The sequence below is a fragment of the Argentina anserina genome, chromosome 5 (genome assembly GCF_933775445.1).
Source record: "Argentina anserina chromosome 5, drPotAnse1.1, whole genome shotgun sequence".
NCBI lineage: Eukaryota > Viridiplantae > Streptophyta > Magnoliopsida > Rosales > Rosaceae > Argentina > Argentina anserina.
The window spans coordinates 13,105,914-13,133,747 of record NC_065876.1 but is presented as its reverse complement, the minus strand read 5'-3'; the positions used below and the strand labels follow the sequence as shown (position 1 = coordinate 13,133,747).

Below are 27,834 nucleotides of genomic sequence, written 5' to 3'. Positions count from 1 at the left end.
GGGTGCGGGACCGGCGAGTGAGGTACACAGGCGGTGGGGATGGGTGGGTGGGTGGGAGAATCAACGATGTGGGACTCTGAGATTCTTTAAATCGGGAGGGTGTTTTGGACTTTTGATCACATCAGGAGTGGAAAGTTTATGCGAAATGTTTTGGTACGAACCTGAGCAATTTGGTGATGGTGACGACGCTACAGCGCGCTACTAGTCTCCTCCAGCTCGCCGTGTTGTTCTGTTGCCACGTGGACAAAACGCCTTGCCGTCAGCACGTGTTTACGTAGGGGTGGTGGTGCCGTGGTGGCCGTTACAAATTTGCAGTAACCGAAATTATGTTCCGACGGCAAGATGTGTTGCTTAGAGCAAATGCACCACACGGTCAAAAGGCAGAGGCAAAATCAGAGGTTTTTACCTCTTGAATATCAGTTGGCATGTGTCTTTCATTTTTGTTATGCAGCGGGAGAAGGCAAGTCTCCTCATAATTTTGCCCTTTAGCTTTCACAAAAGTGACGAAGACAAGATTCACAAACAAATGATGTAGGGTAAAAAAAGAGAATAAAAAGATGTTGTGGATGAAACAAAAAAATTTACTAACTTTAATCATGGGGACCTATTGAATTGGTCGACCATACCAAGAGGCAAGAGATGCCAGTGGCTTTGATCGGGCAATTTTCCTGCAATAGATTTAATTAAGATTAACTAAAAGGCAAGACCAGCCGCGCTGCATTTGCTCTTAAAATACTAGAATAATTTTGGGATTGGAGGATATGAACATTTAGAACCTCTTCGCTAAAATCATGTTTTATTTATTATAAATATCGTATTATAATTTGTTCATAAAACTAAAATTGAGCAGTTAGTAATTTAAAATGACATAATTTCAAAATCAGTATCTACTTAAACACCATAATAACAAGAAGAGTTTCTTTTTATGAACACAATCATTGGTTTTTAAGTACATGTTCAAAGATCTTAAATTTGCTCCACTGAGTTAAATCTAACAAGTCCTTTATTATGTTCTTGTCCAAAAGATTACATATGTACCAAGACAACTCCATCCATTATCTTTAGTCTTCAATTTGTGTTATGCGCCAATAAGGTCATGTAAGTCATTACACACGTGATTCGATCGATATCAATGAACCTTCTGAGAATTTTCAATTTTTTCCAGATATGGTTTGAAGGGGAATCAACGCTTTAGCTTTAGTACCCACAATCATCTAGCAGTCTAGCACAAACTAATGAACTTTAAAGCAAGATAAGGAAAGAAGAATCACCTAATACCATTGGGCAATTTGAGCTATTGCTGTCAAGGCCGGCTCTTAATGTGTGGGAGAGAAGAGCGACTGCACAGGACCCCAAATTTTAGGATTATATATATATATATATATATATATATATATATATATATATATATATACTCAGTATATATATTAATCTTGCATTTAGCCCACGTGGTTTAGTTTGTAATTAGAGGTTCACTCATTTTTTTCTACCTTTCATTAGTTCAGGAGTTCGATTCACAACATTGAAGCTATATATATATATATATATATATTTTTTTTTTCTTTCATTCTTTTGGCCATATTTCTTTCCATCATTTTCTTTAATTTATAATTTGTTCCGGGAGAATTACTATTCTACCCTTGTGTGTGTCTTAGCCTAATAGGTTTCCTGTTAGGAGATAGATTAGCATCTCCGTAGTAGATTAGGACTCCGAATCCTACGGGATTGTGGTGTTGTAAATGCCTATATATAGGCCCCCATATCATTCAATAATATACAAGTATTTCATCCTCAAACACGTTATCAGCACGAAGCCCTAAAACCCTGAATCTTTTAGAGCCTTCCGAAATTTTTTCTTCTTCCCTTCCTCCGCCGCCGCAACCCCCTGCCGCCGCATCTTCCTGCCGCCGCCGCATCCTCCTGCCGCCGCCGCAGCCCCTGCCTGCCCTCGCAGCCCTGCAGCCCTGCATCCCCGCAGCCCCGCAGCCCCGCAGCCCTACAGCCCTGCAGCCCAGCAGCCCTGCAGCCCCGCAGCCCCGCAAAGCTTCCTCCGCATTCGCTCCGCAAAGAAATCTTTTTGCCCCGCAAGTTCCCGCATCAAATCACTCAAAATTGCTCCTCCTGCATATTCACGCAAGAGACGTGAAAGTCACAAGCAAGGACTTCGCTCAAGAGAAGCTACTCTCGTATACTACAAACCTCCCAAGGTAAATTTTTATAAACGTTCCCGCTTTTGAACGTATAGATATATTATATCGGGCGCTATTAGCCTTCTTCTTGTCTTAATTCCGGCCTTTCTTATAACGCCGATGAGACTATAGAGGGATGGGTTTCCCCTCTTGGTCGATGTTTTCTGTGTGACGGTCCTGGGGGAGTCACGATTGTTTTGAAAGGGAAGTTAATCGATTTTCGTGTGGTCGCTTGAGTGCATCGCTGTTTTGGGTGCGATCATGAGTATCGCCGCTTGCATCGATTTTTCTTGTGACCATATACGTCACCCCTTCTAATTCCTATTATACTTGAATCTAATCGATTCCGTATTCGTTTTGTAGATGTCATCGCCATCTCGACCGGAATTTGGCCTTCTTGATCTAGAAGGAAAGGAATACCACCGCTGGGTTTCCGACATGGAACTCGCGTTTGAGAGCCGAGGGATTGAAGGCATGTTTGCCGACCCTCCTGCTGATTTCCCACCTATGGCTAAGACTCAGACTCTCATCTTTATGAGACGTCACATCCATGCAACTCTCAAGAGGCAATACTTGAACGTAAAAGATCCTAAAGAATTATGGGACAAACTACGCTTGCGGTACAACAACGTTCATGATAAGCTTCTTCCTGAATTGACCGTTAGATGGGATAACATCCGTCTATTGGACTATAAGAGAGTGGATGATTTCAATCAGGATATGCTATGCTTGCAATCCGATCTTGGCACCGTTGGTGTCATCAAGACCGACCTAGATCTTCTCAATAAGACATTGGACACGTTTCCAATCAACTATGAGGTTCAAGCTCATACGTACCGCACTCATGTAGAGGAAGGGAAGATCCGGTCTTTTGCCGACTTAATGGCACTCTTAGCTAAGAAGGAGAGACATTCTGAGATTCTCCTCAACAACAACAATAGACCTGTTGGCACTAAAAGAATTTCTACGCCACAGGTTAACTATGGGAAAGCTCCTAAGCAAAAGAATCAATCAAGGAACGCTCCATATCAGCACCAAAATAACAACTCTCGTGGTGGGAGGCAACAAGGCCGATCTCGGCCTCGGTCCAATACATGGACCCGTGATGGTGGCGGCGCCGCACCCTCAGGGGGAGGCCGTCCCCGTCCCACACTCCAAGGAGGCCGTGCGCCTCCTAATGCCTCCACTTCCGGTAATGGCAAGTCTCCATGCTTCAAATGTGGCTCCTTTAAGCACTTTAATCGCGATTGTCGCGCTAGCAAAGAGATGATCAAGGCTTACTCCGCCTACAAGAAGTTTCTACAACCCGAATCGAATCATGTGGAATAGGACCATGAGATCGAGACTCACCATATCTCCATGAAACCCGAGCCCCTTGCTTCTAAAGCTAGGCCTCCGGTTGCTACCATGGATACTCCCGACTTTGATTAGTCGTTTTAGCTTCTTTAGCTTTATGATTCAAGTATTGTTATGGCCGACCGCCATTGTTATATTCATCGACTTTGTAATAGTCTTTTGATTTTGGAATTAGAAGTTCATGTGTGATGTATTAAAGATTGGCATTCAATAAAATTTCTCATTTCTTGCTTACAAGACGATCTCTTTGAGAATTTTATTTATCCGACACTTAGCATGATGATCAACGTGTGCAACTCACGTGGTTTTTAAATTGGACGTTTTTTGGGTTACATGGGACCCCAATAGCACTACATTGTGAATTTGGAACTTAAAATTCGGAAAACGAACCTCGGAACGTCGAAAACGACGTCGTTTTGCCTTGGCCGGCCCCGGTTCCTATTCCGGCGTTTCCGGCACGTTTTGCCGGCGTATTCGCCGTCTTCCGGCCATTTCCCAGCGTTTCCGGCACCGCAACTCGGCTCCTGCCGGCGTCCCCTGTCGGACCTGAAGTCCCGGCCTCCATACCGGCCAGTTTCGACAGCCGCCGGCCGATTTTTCCGGCAATCGGTGCCGCCGGTTTTCCACCGAGTTTTTCGACGATTTTTTCGACGATTTTTTCGACGATTTTTTCGTCGTTTTCTCGTGATTCTTCCGGCATATTACAGCAGCCCCTGCTGCCACGTTTTCCTCGTCCAAAATTCACCCGGTTTAGAGTTCTTGTGACATGGTTTTCCGGTTTGTTTTTCCGGTTTTCTCCAAGTCCGTTCTATGCACTCACCGGTACTCTTTGTGTGTGTTTTCCACACCATTTTTGGATGGTTTATACCACCCTAGTTTACTGTTTGGTATTTCACTGCTTCAATACCATGATTTCCAACTCTTTAGTTGAAGAATGTAGTACTATTGCCATGTGATACATTCGATGGAATCGCGCTTTGTTCCGATTCCCTTTCTTACAATATCCTACGGCGTATTGTATAGAATTGTTCCCGTGTCGCTGACTCTCTTAATTGTCATTTTGTAGATGTCCCGCGGTGAAATCGAATGTCTAGCTGATTGCGGAACCACCCACACTGTCCTACGGCACAGGCAGTTGTTCACGGATCTAGTGTTTTCGACTTCTTCGATGACTACAATGATTGGCTCGAAATCCATCATTCAAGGAAGAGGCACTGCTTCTTTCATGTTGCCTAATGGTACGACTCTTAACGTCATAGACACTCTTTATGCGCCGAAGTCTCCCCACACCTTGCTAAGTTTTAAGGACATACGTGCCAATGGTTTTCACCTCGATACTTATGTTGAGAATGGAGAGGAATATCTTTGCGTTACCTCTGAGAAAGCAGGCCATCGCCGCATCTTAGAGAAGATGAAGAGTCTTGGGAATGGTTTGTATCTTACTTCCATTCGGATCTTTGAATCATATGCGGTTGAACGCAACTTTTGTGATTCGGACTCTTATATGCTTTGGCATGCCCGTCTCGGGCACCCTGGACGTGATATGATGATTAGAATTCTTAAGAATTCACATGGTCATCCATTTTTCAAGTCCCGGAAGCGATTGGAGGATCACCTCACCCGTGCTCCGCACGGTGAGGCCGTGCCGACCCATGCACCGCATGGTGAGGCCGAGCATGCCTCACTCGGCAGCTCCACGGTTTCATGCCGTCGGTGGTGGCATCCCCTCCTTCACAGGAGCTTGTGATGCCTCCCGTGCTTTCACATGCCTCCATGGCAATTTCTGATGCCCATCGCTCGTTTTGCAAAGCTTGTTCTCTTGCTAAATTTCAAGGAAGTCCTTCTTTTGCTAAGGCTTCAACCGAGAACATTCCATTCTTACAACGTATCCAAGGTGACATTTGTGGACCTATTCAACCAGAATGCGGACCTTTTCGATATTTTATGGTATTGGTTGATGCATCGACGCGTTGGTCACACGTCGCATTGCTATCCACAAGGAATGCTGCATTTGCTAAGTTATTAGCTGAGATCATCAAACTTCGGGCTCACCACCCCGATTATACTATCAAATCCATTCGTTTGGATAATGCTGGAGAATTCACCTCCAAAACTTTTGATGATTACTGCATGTCTATTGGGATCGAAGTTGAACATCCCGTTCCTCATTTTCATTCACAGAACGGTCTAGCAGAGGCTACCATCAAGCGTATTCAGCTTGTTGCTCGGGCAATGGTTATGGGTACTAACCTGCCGGTCTCTGCGTGGGGATATGCAGTGTTGCATGCAGCGACACTTATTCGTTTCCGACCCGCGGCTAACCAAGCGTTTAGTGCGTATCAGATGGTAACTGGTTACGAACCCAATATTTCACACTTACGCATCTTTGGTTGCGCCGTTTATGTGCCTATTACGCCTCCGCTGCGTACTAAGATGGGTCCTCAGAGACGATTAGGTATCTATGTTGGCTATAATTCCCCAACGATTGTCCGCTACTTAGAACCAACCACCGGAGATCTCTTTACTGCAAGATTTGCAGATTGTCACTTTGATGAGACATGCTTCCCGTCGTTAGGGGGAGATGGGAATGTTATCATTCCAATTGAACGTCAGGAATTGATGTGGTGTGTCCCCACTATGTCTCATTATGATCCCCGCACTGCTCAAAGTGAGTTAGAAGTGCAACGCATTATCGACCTCCAGAAAGTCGCGGATTCGATGCCCGACGGCTTTGTAGATATTGCTAAAGTGACGAGATCAAACATACCCGCTGCGAACGTACCGGCACGGTTGGATGTCCCGAAATACGGGCGTGGAAGACAAGCTCCTGGACCTAGCAACGTTGGCACCGCCCCTGACAGTGGGACGGAGGTCGACGGCGGCACCACTGTACGCCGTGGTGTTGTCGGCGCCCCTTGTGGCGACGATGCTGAGATGGCCCAGCATGGAGCAGCTTCGGCCTCGGCTCCTCAAAGAAAAAGGGGGAGACCGATAAACTCTAGGGATTCAAAACCTAGAAAGAAGCGAATGACTAAGGCACAACGCGTCATCAACGATGAATCACCACCGTATGAAGTTGTCTCTGATTACAGCTATGTCCATGAATCAACTCAAGTGTTTCCGTGGGACGCTATGGAACCTTGTTTGATGCCAGAGAACAACGAAATCTCAGTGAACTACACAAGTGAGCAGTCGGTCCGAAACCGAGCCACTACATGCATTGATGACGTTTTCGCTTATTCCGTCGCATTTGAGATCATATCTGAAGACGACGTTGAACCTCGCTCTGTAGCTGAATGCGAACGCAGAGCAGATTGGCCGAAGTGGAAGGAAGCAATCCAGGCAGAACTTGACTCATTAGCGAAGCGAGAAGTCTTCGGAAAGGTTGAATTGACTCCAAGAGATGTCAAACCTGTTGGACATAAATGGGTTTTCGTTCGTAAGCGTAATGAGATGAACGAGATCGTGCGTTATAAGGCAAGACTCGTGGCGCAAGGATTCTCACAACGACCTGGTATTGACTATGAAGAGACTTATTCTCCTGTTATGGACATCATTACCTTCCGCTACCTTATTAGTCTGGTAGTGTCCGAAAGACTAAACATGCAGCTTATGGATGTGGTCACAGCTTATCTCTATGGGGATCTTGACGCAGAAATATACATGAAAGCTCCTGAGGGACTACCTTTACCTCCATCAAGTGCCTCCAGACCACGGAGTGCTCATGCAGTCAGATTACGTCGTTCATTGTACGGGTTAAAGCAATCCGGAAGAATGTGGTACAATCGGTTGCATCAATACTTGGTGAGAAGGGGTTACAAGAATGATGAACTATGCCCATGCGTGTTCATATGAAAGACAAATTCCGGATTCGTCATCGTTGCGGTCTACGTTGATGACATGAACATAATCGGTACTCTTGATGAGATTGAGGAGACCGTGTCTTATCTGAAGTCGGAATTTGAGATGAAAGACCTAGGGAGGACGAAATTCTGTCTCGGCCTTGAGCTTGTGCATAGGGCCGACGGCATCTTAGTGCATCAGTCAAATTACACGCAAAAGATGCTTCGACGTTTCAATATGGATCTATGCAGTCCATTGTCTACTCCCATGGTCGTCCGAAGTCTAGATATCAAGAAGGATCCCTTCCGTCCTAAAGAGGATGATGAAGATGTTCTTGGTCTTGAAGTTCCATACCTTAGTGCGATTGGGGCACTATTGTATCTTGTTCAATGCACTAGACCGGACATATCTTTCGCAGTGAACTTATTGGCTAGATTTAGCTCCGCACCTACGCTACGTCATTGGAATGGAATCAAGCATTTGTTTCGATACTTGAAAGGTTCCCTTGACATGGGATTGTTCTACCCCTATTACAGAGAGAACACCGCCACGGTATCTCCCCACACCACCGCCGTCGCCGACCCCGGCCTTGCCGCCGTACGCCGCAGCGACGCCGCCGGCCGCCATGGCGTGGAGACCGTGCGCGGTGCCGAGAGCAGCCACCGGTCCCGTGCAGCTCTATCCCCCGATGCAAAGACTCCAAACAACTTGTTAGTTGGTTATGCCGACGCAGGGTACCTCTCTGACCCTCACAAGGCTCGTTCTCAAACCGGTTATGTGTTTACCATTGGGAATACGGCGATATCTTGGAGATCCACAAAGCAATCTCTTGTTGCTACTTCTTCGAATCACGCGGAGATCATCGCTCTCCATGAAGCAGTGAAAGAATGTGTTTGGCTACGATCACTTGTTCGCCATATTCGTGATTCTTGTGGATTAGTCTCTACAACTGATCAACCTACGTGCATTTATGAAGACAATGCTGCTTGCATAGAGCAGACGAAGTTAGGTTTCATCAAGGGAGACAACACCAAGCATATTTCGCCTAAGTTCTTCTACAACGTTCAACAACAGAAGTTCTTGAATGTTCAGATCAATCAAGTGAGTTCAGAATCCAATGTTGCGGATTTGTTCACCAAGTCTTTGCCTAAATCTACTTTTGTGAAACATGTGAAGAGCATTGGCATGCGTCGTTTATCGGAACACTAGAGTTTGATAGACTTCAGGGGGAGTCTACATCACATGTTAAGATCCTTAAGTAGTTGGTGCGTTGTGCTCTTTTTCCCTTCGATCAAGCTTTTGTTTTACCCAAGAGGTTTTTGTTTTGCTTGACAAGGTTTTTACCGAGGCAACGATGTGTGCACCATGCAACCTAGGCATGCGACACAAGGGGGAGTGTTCCGGGAGAATTACTATTCTACCCTTGTGTGTGTCTTAGCCTAATAGGTTTCCTGTTAGGAGATAGATTAGCATCTCCGTAGTAGATTAGGACTCCGAATCCTACGGGATTGTGGTGTTGTAAATGCCTATATATAGGCCCCCATATCATTCAATAATATACAAGTATTTCATCCTCAAACATAATTATATATATATATATGTCCAAATATCCCTTATCATTTTTTTTTGTATTTTCTTCATCCTTTTTTCTTGACTTGTTGGCTAGATATACTACATATTCTTGATCTTTCTTTTACATTTTTGTTGCCTACTAGATTGTATTTAATGGGTAATAGATATTTTGTTAAGCAAAAAATATCATAGTTACGTTGTTAAATAAATGAGAAAATACGATATGATTAGACTTAAATCAAATTAAATAACAGCAAAATTGTATCTCTTTAGTTGTATGCAATTGAAATATGCACTAATGCTTTACAACTATATTCTTTAATGGTATATTTATATAAGACATTACGAAAAATAAGGGCCGCCGTTTCAATCATGCACAGTTGTCAACCTAATCATAATCTACATAATTGAAATACGATACTCACTGTCACACAATTTCTATCACCACTTGACTCCACATATTCTCCTCCAGAGTCAGTGGGTGCTGAGGCTTGTGGGTCATTCTATGTGACATGCTAGTAATACTCAAAATTACTCACGAGCTAATGAATGAGGAAAACATGCAAGTTCCTGGCATACTATTTTATTTTTTCTTGAGAATTGGCATACTATAATTCAAGGAAAAGTGGAAAACTTATGCACTGAACGTCAGTAGAATCCTACAATTGGACATTATGGTTTTCTGTGGATGTTGAGATCTGAATCTGGTGACTGAAAGTCTGAAACAATAGATATAAACGCATTCAATCAGATAATGGCGAAATGAAGAGAACAAACTACACGTACTGCTTCCGTTTTTGGCAAGTGTTGGGTGACAGTGCAGTGCAGCTTCAAATATTCATGAGCTCAACACCCTATATAATTCCAAGGTAGGAGTGTAGGACAAGCCCCTTTTTTTTTCTTGCAAATATATGTTTAATTTCAGAGAAGGATTTAAAATGGAGAAGACCATATTCTGGCCTATGTTATCTAAGGATTCCAAGTCATGCATGTTTTCTTATGCATTACATAATGTTGGTATAAATATGTTGTCAATCCTTCACAATAACGTCTTATTTTAGTAGAGTAAAAAAATTGATTTGGGATCTTTTGATATTGTTCTTCTTCATAATACATGTTTACACAAAATGGAATTAAAAAAAAACGAATCTGACATTTATTAAGACTAGGTGATTATGAATAAGATGGCTTCTACCCAGTTCACATACATCATAAAGAAAAATTAAAATTTCTAAAGACAGAAAGAAGATGGGATTGTACTGTTGTAGTGTCTTGAGAAAGATAAAGGTAAATCTGTGAAGCCAAACCACGGCATATCTACCTTAAATCCAAAAAATTCTTATTTAGATATTTATTATTATTATTTCAAACTGTTTATATATATTTTTATTTGGTACTTGGTTGTCGTAAAATTTATAAATTTAATTAAAAATAATAAATATGATAAATCTGATATATTTCTGATATATCTTTTTACCCGATACGATCCCGATAAACGATATTAAAACCATTGGATAAATGACCCGAATCAGAATGACATAGCCATACAAATCGCTTTCTTTACAATCTCTACTGTTAATGGAATCACAACTGTTATTGTTTGCTGCTTTGTCAATACGAGGTAGTATAGTCTCCCCCTTCTAAGAGCAACTCCAACTATAGGCTAAATTCTTAACGAATTTAACTTACCAAAAGAGAATAGTTTTAAAAATTATTTTTTAACTTACCAAATGCTTCCAGCCTTCCACCGTAGACTAAATCGGTACAAAACTTATCGTTTGTGTAAGCTCTCTCTCTCTCTCTCTCTCTCTCTCTCTCTCTCTCTCTCTCTCTCTATTCCGACTTTAATTTCAAGGCGTTTGTATGCTAGTTCACTCTAAATCACTAAATGGCACAGTTTCTAGATAGGATGATGGATATTCCGCTCACTAAAGAGCTCCCAGATACATATGATATAATCTACATGGATATTCTGGGTTAGGTTACTTCTTTTTGGTACAAAGATTACGAGTCAGTTGTTAGTTTTTCTGAAGAAAGATTACGAGTCGGTTGTTTTTCTCGTATGTAACAAGAATTACAGGGAGGTTCGAGTTACAATACTTGTGTTAGAACAAACGATACTGTGTTGAAGTTTTGATGTCTTGAAGATGAGTAGAACTCAAGTCTAACAAATTTAGAATATCCTATAATCCTATATGATGTCCTTTTCTATCCTTTCTTGCATTCCCCGCAATGATCACAATTCTCTTTTCCTTCCGGCGTTCCCACTCCACCAACGTGTTTATTGTGCGCATATGACATAGCATATGCTGACTATTTGCTAACTGCTAGAGTTAGCTAGTGTATGGACCTAACAAACACCTGCAATCAATTTTGGCCTAAAAACTTTTTATTGAACATAAGAAACATCAATTTTGATAAATAATAAAATCAGTATACAAAATTATAATTTTTCCATTTTCAACAAGATATATGAGGCACATGAGGATGATGCGTGAGCAAACTTTGAATGAAGAGTATTAAAAGTAAAAATATGATGGTTAGCATGTTTAGTCAAAATTACTATATTATCCGACGTGTTCAAAATTACTGTATTATCTCACATGTTTGATTAAGCAGAACCCGTGATTCAGACTGTACTTTACCGGTATGAAAATCACTCACTACAACGAAATCATTCTAACAACATCAATAATCATATTTCAGTAGAGAGGACACCTAATGAGAATCCAGCAAAACCACCATAGATGATGAGAACCAAGGTCAATCGATGTTAACCAACTCAATATCTGATGTCAATAGATTTTGTCGCTAGAGCAATATCTTCAATGTCAACAATCCACTTTCATTCTTAACCAAATGGCATGATGATTTACATACTTGGGGTTGGATAGAAGCACCTTATGGATTTAATTTCCAATCGACATCAAAATGAGTTTATCTTACACACAAGTATAATTGCATACACATTACTAAGTTATTAATTGTGCAAATTCAACCCGATTTAATTTTGCATCAATTTGGAACCGTGTCATCTAGTTTACAACCCTAATGAACTAACGTGCTTGTATAGAAAGGTGGCAATGTGGGTTTGTCGTAGAGCTTCTGTGAAGATGCGGGGAGTTTGTCGTAATTTGCATGTTGAGTTCTGACTCAGAAGTCAGAAGCAAACTCGACGACACATAATCCGACCTCAGATCAATACCATTGTCTTTTTCATCTCTCTGATTTTTTATTTTTTATTTCCTTTCCCAAAATTTCAATTTAGTTTTCCTACAAATTTGCTATAACTTATAACTCCACCAGCGAATATGCTTCCCTCTCTCTGTCTCTCTCCATTATTAGAGACGAGGAGAGAGAAAACAGAACCAGCAGGGGGGATTCAAGCTTTTCTTTTCTCTCTAAATTTTCCCCAGGAGGAGAAATTACAAAACTAGACAGAGAAAGCAGGGAAATTTAGAGAGAGAGAGAGAGAGAGAGAGAGAGAGAGAGAGAGAGAGAGATGGTGAAGACAGACAACAACAATGGGAATGGGGATGTGGATGTCAAGGGATCTATCAGTAAATTCCCGTTGAACTCTTGGGAGGTGACGGTGGCTTCCACGGTGGTGCTGGGTTTTCTGTTCGGCCTTGTGGGTGTTTACCTAACCATGCCCGCATCCGATTACAGCTTCCTCAAGCTCCCCCGGACCCTCCAAGACCTTCAGATCCTCAGGTGGTTGTGTTTACAGATTGGAGTATTGAATTGTATTTACTTTTGAATAGGTAAATGGGTTGGTGATGGTATTGCTTAGATTGATGAATTGGATTGTAAACATTGGATTTTGTTTTGGTGGGTGTCTTGGAAGAGAAGGAGGAACATTTAATGGAGAGAAGTGTGTTTCTGTTTGAGTTTGATTTGAATGCATGCAATCCCAATCTGGGTTTTGGTTTTTTATGGTGTTAGCTTAATCAGGGCTCTGTTGATGCTGGTAGTAAATTATCAATCTTGACTTTGAGAGCTGTTTTCTTAAATGAGAAAAGGGTTTCTATAGTGCACTGGTGCTCATTGAAGTAAATTTAGGACTAGGAAAGGCAAAGTGGGATATTCCAGAGTCGTAGCGGACTCATCCTTGGCCTCTAACTTGCAGCGAGAGGGCGTCAACATTGCGGGGCTTATGATTCTTTTTTGTTTGATATGGTTTTCATATTGATCTTTATGAGCCTTATGATTCAAATGCATGATGTGAAGTGATGCAATAATGCTAAAGATTAAAACTTTGAAGTAATGCCTTGTTGTGTTCCAAAGGGGTTAGTTTGTCATGGCTGTTTAAAGACAATTTCTTCTGGATTGACGATTATGTTGCTCGAACAATAGCAAAACTTTAACCTGATTCTGTGTTGCTAATATAGTCCCGAAGTTATTAGGCCAATGTATTCTGTTTTACACCCTTGCTTTGCCTCATTCATAGAGAGATTCTGGAATATGGTTTTGACAGATTTTGTTGTTGTCTTGTTCTTTTGTAGAGATCACCTTGAGGACTACACAAGTGACTACACAGCACAGGTTTTATTAGGATACTGTATGGTTTATATATTCATGCAGACATTCATGATTCCAGGAACTGTGTTCATGTCGTTGCTTGCTGGTTCCCTTTTCGGAGTCTTCAAAGGTGTAGCTCTGGTGGTGTTCAATGCCACTGCTGGTGCTTCTTCTTGTTATTTCTTGTCAAAGGTGATAGGGAGGCCCCTTGCCACCTTTCTATGGCCCGACAAGCTCTTATTTTTCCAAAGCCAGGTAAATCCCGATGTCCATCTGCATATGTGCACTTCATGCATGCATTTAAATTAATTGCAGTATTCTCTTTCTTACATCCAGGTGGCTAAAAGAAAACAGGGGCTGTTGAACTACATGTTGTTTCTTCGATTAACTCCGACCTTGCCAAACACATTTATTAATGTTGCTTCACCAATTGTTGATGTGCCTTATCATACTTTCTTCCTGGCAACCTCAATTGGTCTGATCCCTGCTGCTTACGTCACTGTCAAGGTATATATCTCTTTATTCATTTTAATTTTGGTAAATGATTGAAAATAAAGTGTTGTTCGATAACATATAAACTTTATGGTAGAATAGAATGAAAGTCCAGAATGGTTTTCAGGTGAAATCACCAAAACCAGAATCATTTTTTATGACTTCTTATTTTCAGTAGTTAAGAAGCCAACTCTTCTTGCAGAGAGAAACAGTAGCGTACCTTCATCTCATCCCTATCTTGACTCGTCCCGATTCATGGGACATGTTTGTTTGTTCTCTATCTGTAAATCTAGTTTATGAAGAAAATAAAGTCAGTTTTTCAGAAGAATTTTCATCCTGTGTCATTCCATCATAAAACCCAATGTCATCTTGTATACCACTCCTAGTTGCCAAATGAATGAGTTGGTTGGAGCCCAAAGCAAATTGCTATAAGTAGGTGGATGGTGGGATAGAACTAGGTGCAATCTGAAAAACGGCATGAGGAATTATGTTGGTGATTTTCTGTATGCTTCAGTATTCATTCTGCTACTCAACTGCCACCATTTGTGCCTGTGTATTGCTGACTCAAGTTTTTGTGCTCAGGCTGGACTAGCTCTCGGAGAACTACGATCTCTTGGAGACCTCTACGACTTCAACTCAATAGCCACCTTGTTCTTGATTGGAATTGTATCGGTCACTCCCACGCTAGTGAGCAAGAACAAATCATAGCATTTCACTAGCTCCACTTAGCTAGGTGTACATTGGCCCCTTGTTGTGCTTGCAGCCATTTGGATATTACCTTGAGACACTTTATCATCAAATAAGGGAGAACCTGAAAGCTTTCTTTGTTCTGGAAATTTCTGCTATGATGGAGCTTTGCTGAAGAATACGGGAAGATGTGTCCTTTGGTGTTGGGTTTCGGGTTGATGTGTATGTAAACTTTAATTTCAGCTTCATAGGGTATGTGTATCAGTATCGTTGGTTACAGAATGTAAAGGCAGTTTCTAGTAAAGTTTCAAGCGTTTGGTGTTGAATTATTAGTCTTATTTCATCAAAATGACTACAACAATCAACTTAGATTTTGACCTCAAATGATTAGTTTTTTTTCCCTGAGTAGTTGACGAGACCTACAATTTTAACTTCATGGTTGCTTAAACTAATGAATATAAGTTTTTTTTATACGAAACTAATGAATAGAAGTTTGATGTTTGCAAGTAATGATTACTTCTAAATTTGCCTTATACGAAAGCCTTAGTTTAAGACTTGCGATTCCTCTGCAATGAAACCTGGTCAAGAAACTTGGCTCTAAAAATTCCTATTGAAAGAATGTGCCTACTTGCTTGAGCTATTTATAAAGATTTATTCATTTCTATGAAGTTGTTTCGAGGAAACAGGTGGGATTTGCTATATTTTCGATAGATAGGACATCCTAGAAGATTATGTGACGTGCTGCAAAAGGACGTGCTCACCTGCATATTGCAAAGTTGTGACGAATGGTATTATTTTTCTTAATTCTTTCTTTCTTGAGATGACTCAGATGATGCTATGTCACACAAATGGATCATTTGTGTCACGCACTCACGCTTCTAAGTTCTTATCAACAACTGGATCAGGCGATCAGCTATGTCACACAAGATTAATAGAAGCTTCGCCACTAGCTGGGAATAAAAATTGGAATTTCTAGCATCTTCCCCTCTCCGAAAGACAAAATCGAAATAGTTTTTAAGTCTTTAAGATGCTCAAAACGCATCGCCATTTTCTACAAGCGCTCACTGCGACAATCCCTACAAAGAGAAAAGCCACCTTCTTGCCTTCATAGCATCCTGAACATGTTCCTAGTGATAAATCATTCTAATTCACACCGCCTTACAGTATATTAAAACCAGAAGCAGGAATATTTGCAATTCAAGTAAATGATATTAAAAGCTTGGAACAGGGTAAATAATTAAACATTTGCCGCCACAGAACCAGAGAGCAGAGCCTTTCATCATTTTCATCCTGTATAACCAGTGACAGCCCTTCCTGATTTTCATCTGTATATGGCCCCTATCTGTGTAGCCCTAGTCTACCTAAAGTTCTTGAATTTCTTTTTCTGGTGGGAGCTCTCTGGAGTCCGGCTATCCATCTTACGCTTCACACCTGTTTGTTTTGAAGCAGCACTACCTTGGAGTGTCGCCTTGGCTTTTCTGGCAGCAACAGATGGTCTTTTCTCCGTACGTTCTTTCGGCTTCACACCACTCTGAGGCCTTGATTCAAACTTAGCTTTTGCATACTTTTGGACACCATTTTTACCTGCACGTACACCCTGGTAGGACATAGTAGGCTTCGAGTTTCCCTTGAACTCCGGAGTCCTTGGACTGACTGCTAGCCTTTTAGCTGGGGACTTAGAATTTGATGCAGGGAATAGGTTGCTTCTCTTAGATGGGGTGGAATCTTGGCTTTTGCTCTTAGGTGCGATGTACTCTGGTTTTGCATGAGAAAGCCTGAGTTCCCGATTTCGAAGCTTCAGCGTTCGTTTCCTAACGACTGCATTTGCAGCTTCCTGAGAGACCAAAACCATACACAACTCATAAGATGCATCAGTTAAAACAAAACTGAAAGAAAGAAACGGACTTTTGAGAACATGGAACATATATAGATTTGCTAACAGAAAAATTCAGAAATGACCACAGAATTTTTTTACATAAAACTCATACAACCTTCACATATAGACTAAAGGGATGGAAACAACTCTTTCTCTCAACTTTCTCGTTTAGTCATCTCTGCATTTGACATTTCATTTATGCCCTTATTCATACATAGAAGCAAGCGTGCCATCATCATTCAATTGGACTGTATTCTTTTATAATACAACTGTAAGGCTGAGGTGGCAAATAAAGCATTAATGCTCCATGGCACAATCTGGGTCATATTAGCATCCGTATGAGGACTCTTGGCAAAGAGAGTAGTCAGAGTACAGCAAATCCCAAAAGATATCACATATCTAAGTTCATGGAATAGCTATGCAGAAAACATTTGACATTAGATGGTTTAGCAAGTAAAGAAAACATAAGGCCTATACCTTAGTTTCAAACAGAACATAAGCAATGCCCTTTCCGAGACCAACATTAGAGTCCCTGATAATGCGAACGGCTTCAACTCCTGATTCCTTATTGTTGATGCCACAAAACAACTGATAAACTTCTTCATCCTGAGAAAGAAAATAGGACAAGCACATTACAACCAAGTTGGGGAAGAAAATGCCAGTTGGAGGAGCAGATGCTCCCAAAAAATAAAAAAAGTAAATCAGAAAGTGCTAATCACCTTTACTTCAAAGGGAAGGTTGCCAACAAATACAGTTCTCGTGTGATCATAAACAGAAGAATTCTCCCCTTTCAGCTTCTTACGAGGTGGGCATGCCCTGTCAACACGGATGTGATGATCTTCAACCTACATCAAAATACATAATATGTTAAGGAACAAGACTTTTCAAAACTTCAGCCTTAATGTAGCTCAACAAACATCTGATCCAAATTGATAAGAAATAACATACCACAGCCATGTTATGGGACAGAGAAGCCTGTGCAGATTCCTCCGACTTGAAAACAATGTACGCATTCACGCTGCAAAACAGAACGAGCTTTCAAATTCAAAATGGAGTTCACTTCTCAACTATATACAAACCCTTAAATCCTAATCCCTAACAACCAAGCCATATAACAATAAAACACATACATAATCAATCCAAACCAGATTATAACCCCAATACCCCCTCCGAAACCAAAAATACAACTATGAAAACAATATGAAGTGATTGACATTTCAGTATTTCACCTGTCGGCCTTCTTATGGATTTTCTTCGTAAGCACTGCTACTTTTCGGGGCGCCTTCGTCTGCACAAACATAGATAAATCAATCACCAAAACCACAATTTAACAGTTAAAACTCGCAACGCATTCTGGTATAAAAAACTCACATCCTCGATCGGCACAGACCGAATCCTCACAGACTCCACCTCCCCAAACTTACTAAACTCCCTAATCAACACCTTCTTCTTCACATTCACCGGCAAATTCCCGACGAAAACAGTCCTCAGAAGCTTGCTTTCGTCGTCGAAACCCTCCTCCGAAACCAGCGTTTCAGCTGGATTATCCACCGTCTTCCTCTTCTCCCCAACTTTCTTCCCCACCTCTCCATCCTCCTTCACTCCATACTTCTTCGCTTCGTATTCCCTCTCGAGCTCATCCCTCTTCCTCTTCTTCTTCACCACGCTCACTCCATCGCCGCCTCTCTTTACGAAATTGGGATCACTCTCGGTGTTCGATTCTAGCCCCAATACCAAATTGGACACTACATCGTTTTCCAAATTAGGGTTTTCCTTCTTCGATTTCTTCGGCCTTTTGTTCTCCAATGGAGCTTCCTCAGCTTCAGGAGCCGAATCCGCCGCCTTCTTCTTCCTCTTCTTCACCTCACCATTGTCTGCCTCCACAGCGCCGCCGTCGCTAGCGGTTTCGAGCGACGGAGCAGCGGCGAAAGCTGAGCCTGGCCCTGGGTCCTGATTCTTGCGGCGGAAGGGGTTGTCGTCGGAGAAGATAGCGGGGGCGGAGTCCGGGGTCGCGGCGGCGCCGAATAGGGTCTTGAATATGTCGGGCTGACACGAGGCGGCGTCGGTTTCTGGGTCCTTGGGTTTCTTCCTTCCCATTGGAGACTGAGAAACCCCGAGAGTCGGAGAGCTCAGGTGTGAGGCTATTCTGAGTTGTGAGCTAGAGAGAGGTGGCAGGCTGAAACCCTAGAGCGAGAGAGAGAGAGAGAGAGAGAGAGACGAGGGACTACGGTCTCAGTTTGAAACCGAAATAGCGGACCGGGTCGGATAGAGAATTAAAGAGGAAAAGCACACCCCTTTAATTTTAATTTATGTTTTTCTTTGTCTAGGGCTATTATAACCCTACTAAATCATTTGTTCACCCCATAAATATTATATTACTAAAATACAAGATAACTATTAAATACACAATTTTTTAAAATACATAATTAATTAATTATATGTATATAAAAAATACTTAATTTATTATGAAATATTAATCTTTTCCACTAAATTAAAAAAAAATCTCTCTTATTTTTTGAAAATTTTCACCTTTTTTATTCGATATTCATATAATATTTATTATTTAATCATAAATCATTATTGTTAACTTAATAACATCTTTATAATACCTGATGAACATTATAAATAAAAATTCTAACACCAAAATCAATCTTTTTTCATTACTCAAAGTTGATAATTTATGATTTTTTTCTACAACTCAAAATTGTTAATCTATGAATTTTTAGCATTTATATAAGATAATCACTTATTTTTTTAGAATAAATTAAAAAGAAATACATAGTTAAGAAAGAAATATATGAATTAGATTATATTTCTATTTGAAAACTGTATCATTCTTTTTATATTGTTGTAAATTAATTAAAAATTGTCTCTGAAAATTATATTTTTCAATTTGATATTTCATCTAAGGTATGGCTCGTCAACGGGTCGGACCGGGTATTTTCACAAATATGACAGATCCAAACCCGTCCACCTAAAGCGGGCTTTTGCGAGCCGGACCGGGCCTTGCGGACTTGTATTAGAAAAAATACTCTTATTTAAGGGTTTAGAACAATAAAAGAATTATTAGAAAACATTCTAAAAAAAATTTAAAAATAAATTCTAGTTTTCGAAATATTGTCAATCGACACCGATAGATTTCGTCCATTTTGAACATGGTTTAACCGTCCGTACCTACGGTCAACAAAAAAAAGCGTTTAGACATAATAAAACCTCATTGACCGAAGTTTTACCAAATGAGTTTCCTCGTTGCGACCACGCACAATTGGTGACAAACATTAGTTGATTTCAAATATGTAAACAGCTTTCGGCATTCGCATCTTGGTAATGGGTCATCCTTTAAGGCATATTAGTGGTGTTTTCGGTTTACCAGAAATTCCGACGGTCAAATAAGATCCGAATTGGATGAAATTTTAAAATGGTCACTAAATATACATATATCGATCACATCGGATGGTGTCGATCGATTTCGAGAAGTTTCATTCATATAGTCGCTTCATAATGTGATGGTTTTATTATAAACCTAATATAAAGGTTATGATACATTAGTGGACACTTTGGCGATCGACAACTCCAATCCGAAATATGGTCGATCGACACTAGCAGATGTGATCAATATATATATTTAGTGAACCCGTAAAAATTTCATCTGTTTTGGACATGGTTTAACCGTCCGTACCTATGGTCAATAAAAAATGAGTGTTTTGACATATTAAAACCCCTATTGACCGAGGCTTTCCCAAATGGGTTTCCTCAGTGCGACCGCGCACGATAGGTGACAAAAAATATGTGATTTCAGATATGCAAACGGCTTTCGGTGTACGCATCTTGATAATAGTTCTTCCCTTAGGACATACTAGTGGTGTTTTTTGTTTACCGGAAATTCTGACAGTCAAACGAGGTCCGAATTGGCTGAAATTTTTACAGGGTCACTAAATATATATACCGATCACATCGGCTAGTGTCGATTGATCTTGAGACAGTTCCTTCATATAGTCGCTTCATAATGTGATAGTTTTATTATAAACCTAATATAAATGTTATGATACATTAGTGGACACTTAGGCGATCGACTACTCCAGTTCAAAATATGGTCAATCGACACCAGTAGATGTGATCGGTATATATATTTACGGATCCCGTAAAAATTTCGTTCGTTTTGGACATGGTTTGACAGTTCGCACCTACGATCAACCAAAAAAGAGGCGTTTTGGCATATTGAAACCCCATTGACCGGGGCTTTGCCAAATGGGTTTTCTCAGTACAACTACGCACGATATGTAACAAAAATTAGGTGATTTCAGATATGCAAACGACAGTCGGTGTTCGCATCTTTGTAATGGATCATCCTTTAGGGCATATTAGTCGTGTTTTCGGTTTACCGGAAATTCTCACGGTCAAATGAGGTCCAAATTGGATGATACAAGGTCACTAAATATAAGTACCGATCACATCGGCTAGTGTCGATTAATCCCGAGAAGTTTCATTCATATAGTCACTTCATAATGCAATAGTTTTATTTTAAACCTAATATAAATGTTATGATACATTAGTGGACGCTTCAGCGATCGACAACTCCAGTTCTAAATATAGTCGATCGACACCAGTAGATGTAATCAGTATATATATTTAGGGACCCCGTAAAAATTTCGTCTGTTTTGGACATAGTTTAACCGTCTGTACGTACGGTCAACAAAAAAAAAGGTTTTTGACATATTCAAACCTCATTGACCGGGACTTTGCCAAATGAGTTTCCTCGGTGCGATCACTCATGATCAGTGACAAAAATTAGATGATTTTATATATGCAAACAGCTTTCGACGTTCGCATCCTGGTAATGAGTCATCTCTTATGACATATTAGTGGTGTTTTCGGTTTACCGGAAATTCTGACGGTAAGATGAGATTCGAATTAGATGAAGTTTTAACATGGTCCCTAAATATTAGTACAAATAACATCAGATGGTGTCGATTAATCCCGAGAAGTTTACTTCATACAATTCATAATGCTAAAATTTTATTTTAAATCTAGTATAAAGTTATAATATAAAAAAATATAAAATTTTAAATGTAGTATTATTAACATATATAATATTTTATGTATAATTATTACTAAAAAAGCTATATAATTGATATATGTATAATATATTATATGCATGTATAATATTTTATTTGTTGGTGGGATTTTACAGGCCGGCCCACCGGGTTTCACACGTCTAAACTAAGTCCGGCTCTCTACCAACAGAAGCGGGCTTTCTCGCGAGCCGGGCCGAGTAAAAGCTCATCGGGCTTGCGGGGCTTCTCGGGCTAAATGATGAGGCATAATCTAAGGATAGTTTTGGAAAAATAAGTGGGTGAAATAATAAATTTAATATTAAATTTAAAATTTTGGGGTGAAATGAGTAGAGAGTGGGGTGACAATAGCCACAACCTTTTTCTTTTGTTTTGTTTGCTCAAACTAGTATGAACTCTATTGATAAATTAAGATCTCATGGAAATAAGTGCAATCGTAAAAACTTCAACCTTTGTGCTGTTTCTAAAAGCGGCTTTGAGTGATTTACAAATTAAAAAGAAAAATTAATTTTTTAAAAGTTACAAAACACTATAAAATATAAGAGTCCACGTAGAACCTGAATATTTTAAAGGCAAAAATGCCGTTTTGCACCTCAAATTTGTTTATAATTATCAATTTGCACTCTGAATTTGCATTTGAATCAATTTACCTCCTAAACTTGGTAAAAATTGCCGATTTGCACCCTATCTATTAAATTTAATGTTTTCCATCCAATTTTAAATCACATGTCATGCATTTGAGGGGCAATATTGTCATTATATATTTATTCATATTTAATAATGAAATAAATTAATAAAATTACTTAAGATGAACACTTGTTATAATTTTTTTTTCGAAACATGTTATTGATTTATATATTTATTATTTTACGTGATATAGTATGTTAAAAGATATTAGAAAAAAATAAATAAATACATTGAAAATTAAAAATAAATGTGTGTTTTGGGAGAATTACTATTCTACCATTGTGTGTATCTTAACCTTATTAGGTTTCCTGTTAGAGATAGATTCGCATATCTGTAATAGATTAGGACTCTGAATCCTACGAGATTGTAGTTATGTAATGCCTATATATAGACCCCATTATCAATAATTAAATGGTTACGTTTTGTTCCATTACGTCGTTATTATTTTTGTTTCGTTCCTCCTCCAACAATGTGTACACACACACACACACACACATATATATATTTGTTTCAGGGTGAAATAATTGTGTATTATTGAATGATATGTGGGCCTATATATAGGCATTACAAAACCACAATCCCGTAGGATTCGGAGTCCTAATCTATTACGGAGATGCTAATCTATCTCCTAATGGGAAACCTATTAGGCTAAGACACACATAAGGGTAGAATAGTAATTCTCCCGGAACACTCCCCCTTGTGTCGCATGCCTAGGTTGCATGGTGCACACATCGTTGCCTCGGTAAAAACCTTGTCAAGCAAAATAAAAACCTCTTGGGTAAAAACAAAAGCTTGATCGAAGGGAAAAAGAGCACAATGCACCGTCTACATTTGATAGCATCATGTGAGGTAGACTCCCCCTGAAGTCTACGAAACAACTCCCCCTGATTAGTGTCATAATCATGGAGTACAAAGAACAACGTATACAACGTTCATTACATGCTTCTCAAACGTAGTCTTGGGCTAATGATTAATCATTAATCTAGCCACACATCCTTAGATCATCCATGCTATACTTAGCCAAACTTAGATCTTAGGAAACAAGATTGCATAACAACTCAAAACAAGAGTTTGCAATGAAAATCAGATTCTCGGATAGAATGACTTTCACTCACTTAAATAGCCATAACTCCTTCGTCAAAATAGGTATCAGCGAACCGTAAAATGTTCTGAAAAGTAGACACCGTGGCTTTCCAGTGACATAAGGTTCACAACCTCATCCGATTGGAGCAGTTCACAATGCTCTGTCGAAGTTGACTGACTTGAAAATTTCCGGACAGAACTGTCCTACTTTTCTAAAATGGCCATAACTCACTCAATATGATAGCTATGAATGAAAGATTGATGTCCCTGGAAAGTAGACACATAGACATTTCCAACAGTACTAATTTCTCCATATTTCATCGAGCGAGCTGTCCTGTAGGCCTCGTTGAAGTTGACCTACGAAACTGGACAGATTCTAATTTGTCACATTTAATGTGTCTTTCCCAAAAAGAATGGGGGAATGGACCAATGAAGGACTGATTTTGGTCCAAGACGGAACCGTACGCATCCTCTACGCTACCAGTGTCGACTATTACATCAAGGCGTACGTTGATGTTGCTGGAGCTGCTAGCGGCGTTGGTGTGGATAGGATTTGTGTTGGTTCACTAAGTGTAGAACTAAACCCATGTCAAAGAAGCAATGCAAGTCCAATGACAATGCATAGGTGCATAGTTAATCACGTCATAATGAAAGCAATAGTGTCCCAACAATACTAACATGTATGAATGTATAGCTCATTGAATCTCTTCATCATCTATACTTAGACGGAATAGAGAATCAAGAATTAGCTTCATATGAACACATATGAGTATGAGTTCTTGCAACCGATTGTACTACGTTCTCTCGAACGTCACAATCTGATTACATAATCTCTCCGTGGTCTAGAGGCATTTAAAGTCCCTCGGGCACTCTCATATATGCGTCAAGATCTCTTTACAGATATTCTATGACCACTATCATATGCTGCAAATCAGTTTTCATGGACACTACGACTGATCAAGTAGCGGAAAGCAATTATGTCCATAACGAGAGAATATAACTCATCGTATTCAATACTAGGATAATGAGACAATCTTTGCGCCATAAGTCCTGCATATATCGAATGACTTCATCTTTCTCATTACACTTACGAACAACGACCAACATAACAAGTCTAGTTCAGCCTGTATTGATTCTTTCCACTTCGGTCAAGTTGCTCATCGTTGATGATTTACAACGGAATAAGAGCATAAGCGAATACATCATCAATCATGGGAGATCAATCCATTAAACACGCGCGCGCGCTGTATACGATCAATTTGTGGGATTTCTATTCTTCTCTAACATCAACAAAAGGAGTCTGTAGCGTCCCACAGAAACTTAGTTGATACACATGTTTAGAGAATATCTCTCGATGATGGGTGAAATACTTGTGCCTACGCATCTCGCTTCTTTCTGGTTTTGATTCTAGAGAATAATGGTCTCCCCCTCATCTAGGCAGGAGCCAAGGCCGAAGCTATGACCCTTACTAGTCCATCTTTGCGTTTGTCGCCCTTGTTTTGTGGTGCAATACCACGGGCGCCGACAACACCACAGCGTACGGTGGTGCCATCGCCGGCTTCCTTCCCACTGTCAGGGATGGTGCCAACAGTGCTAGGACCAGGTCATATGAAATTCTCCCATATTCTGAGAGTTCCAACCTTACCGGCACATCACAACATTTATGTGCGATCTCGTCACTTTCGCAATATCGGTAAAGTCATTGAGCATCGAATCTTTGACTTTCTGGAGGTCGATAATGCGTTGCACATTTACTCACTTTGAGTAGTGCGGGATCTTAATGAGACATAGTGCCACACCACGTCAATTCCTGGCGTTAAAACCAGAATGGGAGCATTCCATATCTCCCCCTAACGACGGGAAGTATGTCTCATCAAAGTGACCGTCTGCTAATATCGCAGGATAGAGATCAGCGGTTGTAGATTGGAAATAGCGGACAAATGTTGGTGATTCATAAATCATAACCAACCAGAATACTTAATCGTTTCAAGTAGACCCATTGAGATAGCTACAATAGAGGCACATAAATAACTTTAACCAAATAGGCGTTAGTGAAAAGAACGTTGGGATCGTATCTAGTGACCATCTGGTACGCACTAAACGCTTGGCAAGTTATGGGTCTGAAACGAATAAGTGTCACTGCATGCAACATCATTACATATCTCCATGCAAAAATCGGCAGGTTAGTACCCATAACTAAGTCCGAGCTCTGCTAGATCGTGCAGTGAATGAACATGAGGAATAATATGTTCAACGACGATCCCAGTAGATATGCAAAACGAAATCATCAAAGTCGTGGAGGTGAACTCTCCAACGGTAGCCAATCAAATAGATTTGAGAGGATAGGAAGGGTGGTGAGCCCTTAGTGTGATGATCATAGCTAAAAGCTTTAGCAAATGCAGCGTTCAATATGGAAAGCAAAGCGACGTGTGACCAACGCGTCGATGCTATTAACCTATGCCATAAAAATACCGAAAAATGTCCGCATTCGGTTGGATAGGGTCCACTAATGTCACCTTAAATACTTCGTAAGAATGGAATGTTCTCGGTTGGAGCATTAGCAAATAAGGACTTCCTTGAAATCTAGCAAAAGAACAAGCTTTGCAAAATGAGCGATGAGCATCAGAGATTATCATGGAGGCATTAGAAAACACGAGAGGCATCACAAGCTTCTGTGAAGGAGGGGATGCCGCCACCGACGGCCTTAATGCCATGGAGCCACCGAAATAGGCAGGCTCGGCCTCACCGTTTAGAGCATGGGTGAGGTGGTCCTCCAATCGCTTCGTGAACATGAAAAATAGATGATAATGTGAATTTCAAAGAACTCGAATCATCATATCTTGTTCAAAATGACCAAAAAACGATCATGTCAAAACCGAGAAGACAGTAAAACCGAACCCATGATTCAAAGAATCTTGAGTTACATAGAGCTACTGCTGCAGGCAAGCAAAACGATGTCTGCAGGCTAACAAAGCTACAGTCGAAGTTTGAAAAAGATACTGTCAATGAAATATGACAGATTTATTCCTCTCCATTCTTAACACAAATATCAAGATGAAAATCCATCATTGGCATGTATGGCCTTTAAAACTTAGCAAGGCACGAAGATATAGAACACAATCTCCGCACGAGATCCGTAAAATAACTACATGCACCGTAGGACAATGTGGGTGGTTACGCAATTAGCAAGACACTCGATTTCACGGCGAGACATTCTCAAAATGAAGATTAAGAGAGTCAACGACGCGGTGAACTTCTCTACACAATACGCCGTAGGATATTGTAAGAGAGGGGATTGAAACAAATGGCAATCCCATCGAATGTATCACATGGCAATATAACTACATTCTTCAACTCAAGAGTTGGAAAAACTTGGTATTGGAGCAGTTGAATACCAAACAATTTGGGTGGTAAAAATCATCCAATTGGTGCGGGTGGTCACCAATAATAATAAAATCATTTGAGCTATGAAACGACTTGGAGAAAACCGGAAAATTAACCGGAAAACCATGTCAAATTAACTCAAACCCGGGTGAAATTTGGACTACGAAAATGTGGCAGTAAAAACTGCTGGACATATGCCGGAAAAATGATGAGAAACGACGAAAAAATCGTCAGAAAAACTCGCCGGAAACCGGCGACACTGATTGCCGGAAATCCGGCCGGAGGTGGCCGGTATGGAGGCTGTAACTTCACGTCCGACAGGGAACGCCGTCCCGAACCGGATGGCGGTGCCGGAAACGCCGGAAAATGGCCGGAAGGCGGCGAATACGCCGACCAAACGCCGGAAAACGTTCCGGAAACGCCGGAACAGTAACCAGGGAAAACAACGTCAATTTTGACGTTCCGAGGTCCATTTTCCAAATTTTAAGGTCCAAAATCACAATGTAGTGCTATTGGGGTCACATGTAACCTAAAAGCGGCCAATTTAAAAACCACGTGAGTTGCAAACGTTGACCATGCATGCTAAGCCAAGGCAAATAAAATTCTCACGAGTCAATCTTGTAAACAAGAAATACGAGAAATTTTATAGAATATGCCAATATTTAATACAACACAAACAAGCTTCCAATTCTAATGGACGACTTAAGCTAAAGTCGAGCAATAATCATGGCAATGCCAACGCCATACTTGAAAAATAGTAAGCAGAAGACATAGTCAAAATAGATTGACTAATCAAAAGTCTGTAGCAACAAAATCGTGCATATCGGATTGGGCGGAGCCTTAGCCTGAGGCTCAAAAATGTGCTTACTTGAGAATGGAAGAATGTTACGTTTCCATCTCCAAAATTCCCTCAAGAAATAGATACAGGTGCCAAAAATGACATGCGTTTCTTTGATGTGGAGTATGCATCAAGGTCAACTCTGATCATACAACGTCATAGACGTTCATTAAATCAATTTTAAGTGTGTCCCATAGAATTCGTTATTTTTGGGATCTTTTTGTCAGTAAATAG

General features: G+C 40.4%; 2 protein-coding genes across 2 annotated transcripts; one reads left to right on the top strand and one right to left on the bottom strand.

Annotated features, from left to right (window-relative positions):
• Positions 1 to 12,302: 12,302 nt before the first annotated feature.
• On the top strand, positions 12,303 to 14,986 carry LOC126796187 (uncharacterized membrane protein At4g09580). Its single transcript, XM_050522951.1, has 4 exons — positions 12,303 to 12,674; positions 13,466 to 13,736; positions 13,818 to 13,988; positions 14,556 to 14,986. Exons 1-4 carry the CDS (start codon positions 12,463 to 12,465, stop codon positions 14,679 to 14,681), a joined length of 780 nt encoding a protein of 259 aa, XP_050378908.1. The 5' UTR covers positions 12,303 to 12,462; the 3' UTR covers positions 14,682 to 14,986.
• An 833-nt stretch (positions 14,987 to 15,819) lies between these two features.
• Positions 15,820 to 18,766, bottom strand: LOC126796175 (uncharacterized). Its single transcript, XM_050522939.1, has 6 exons — positions 17,908 to 18,766; positions 17,766 to 17,824; positions 17,485 to 17,554; positions 17,256 to 17,381; positions 17,014 to 17,142; positions 15,820 to 16,494 (listed from the first exon to the last, which is right to left on the bottom strand). The coding sequence occupies exons 1-6, from the start codon at positions 18,631 to 18,633 to the stop codon at positions 16,018 to 16,020; spliced, it is 1,587 nt and encodes a 528-aa protein (XP_050378896.1). The 5' UTR covers positions 18,634 to 18,766; the 3' UTR covers positions 15,820 to 16,017.
• Between the last annotated feature and the right edge of the window lie 9,068 nt (positions 18,767 to 27,834).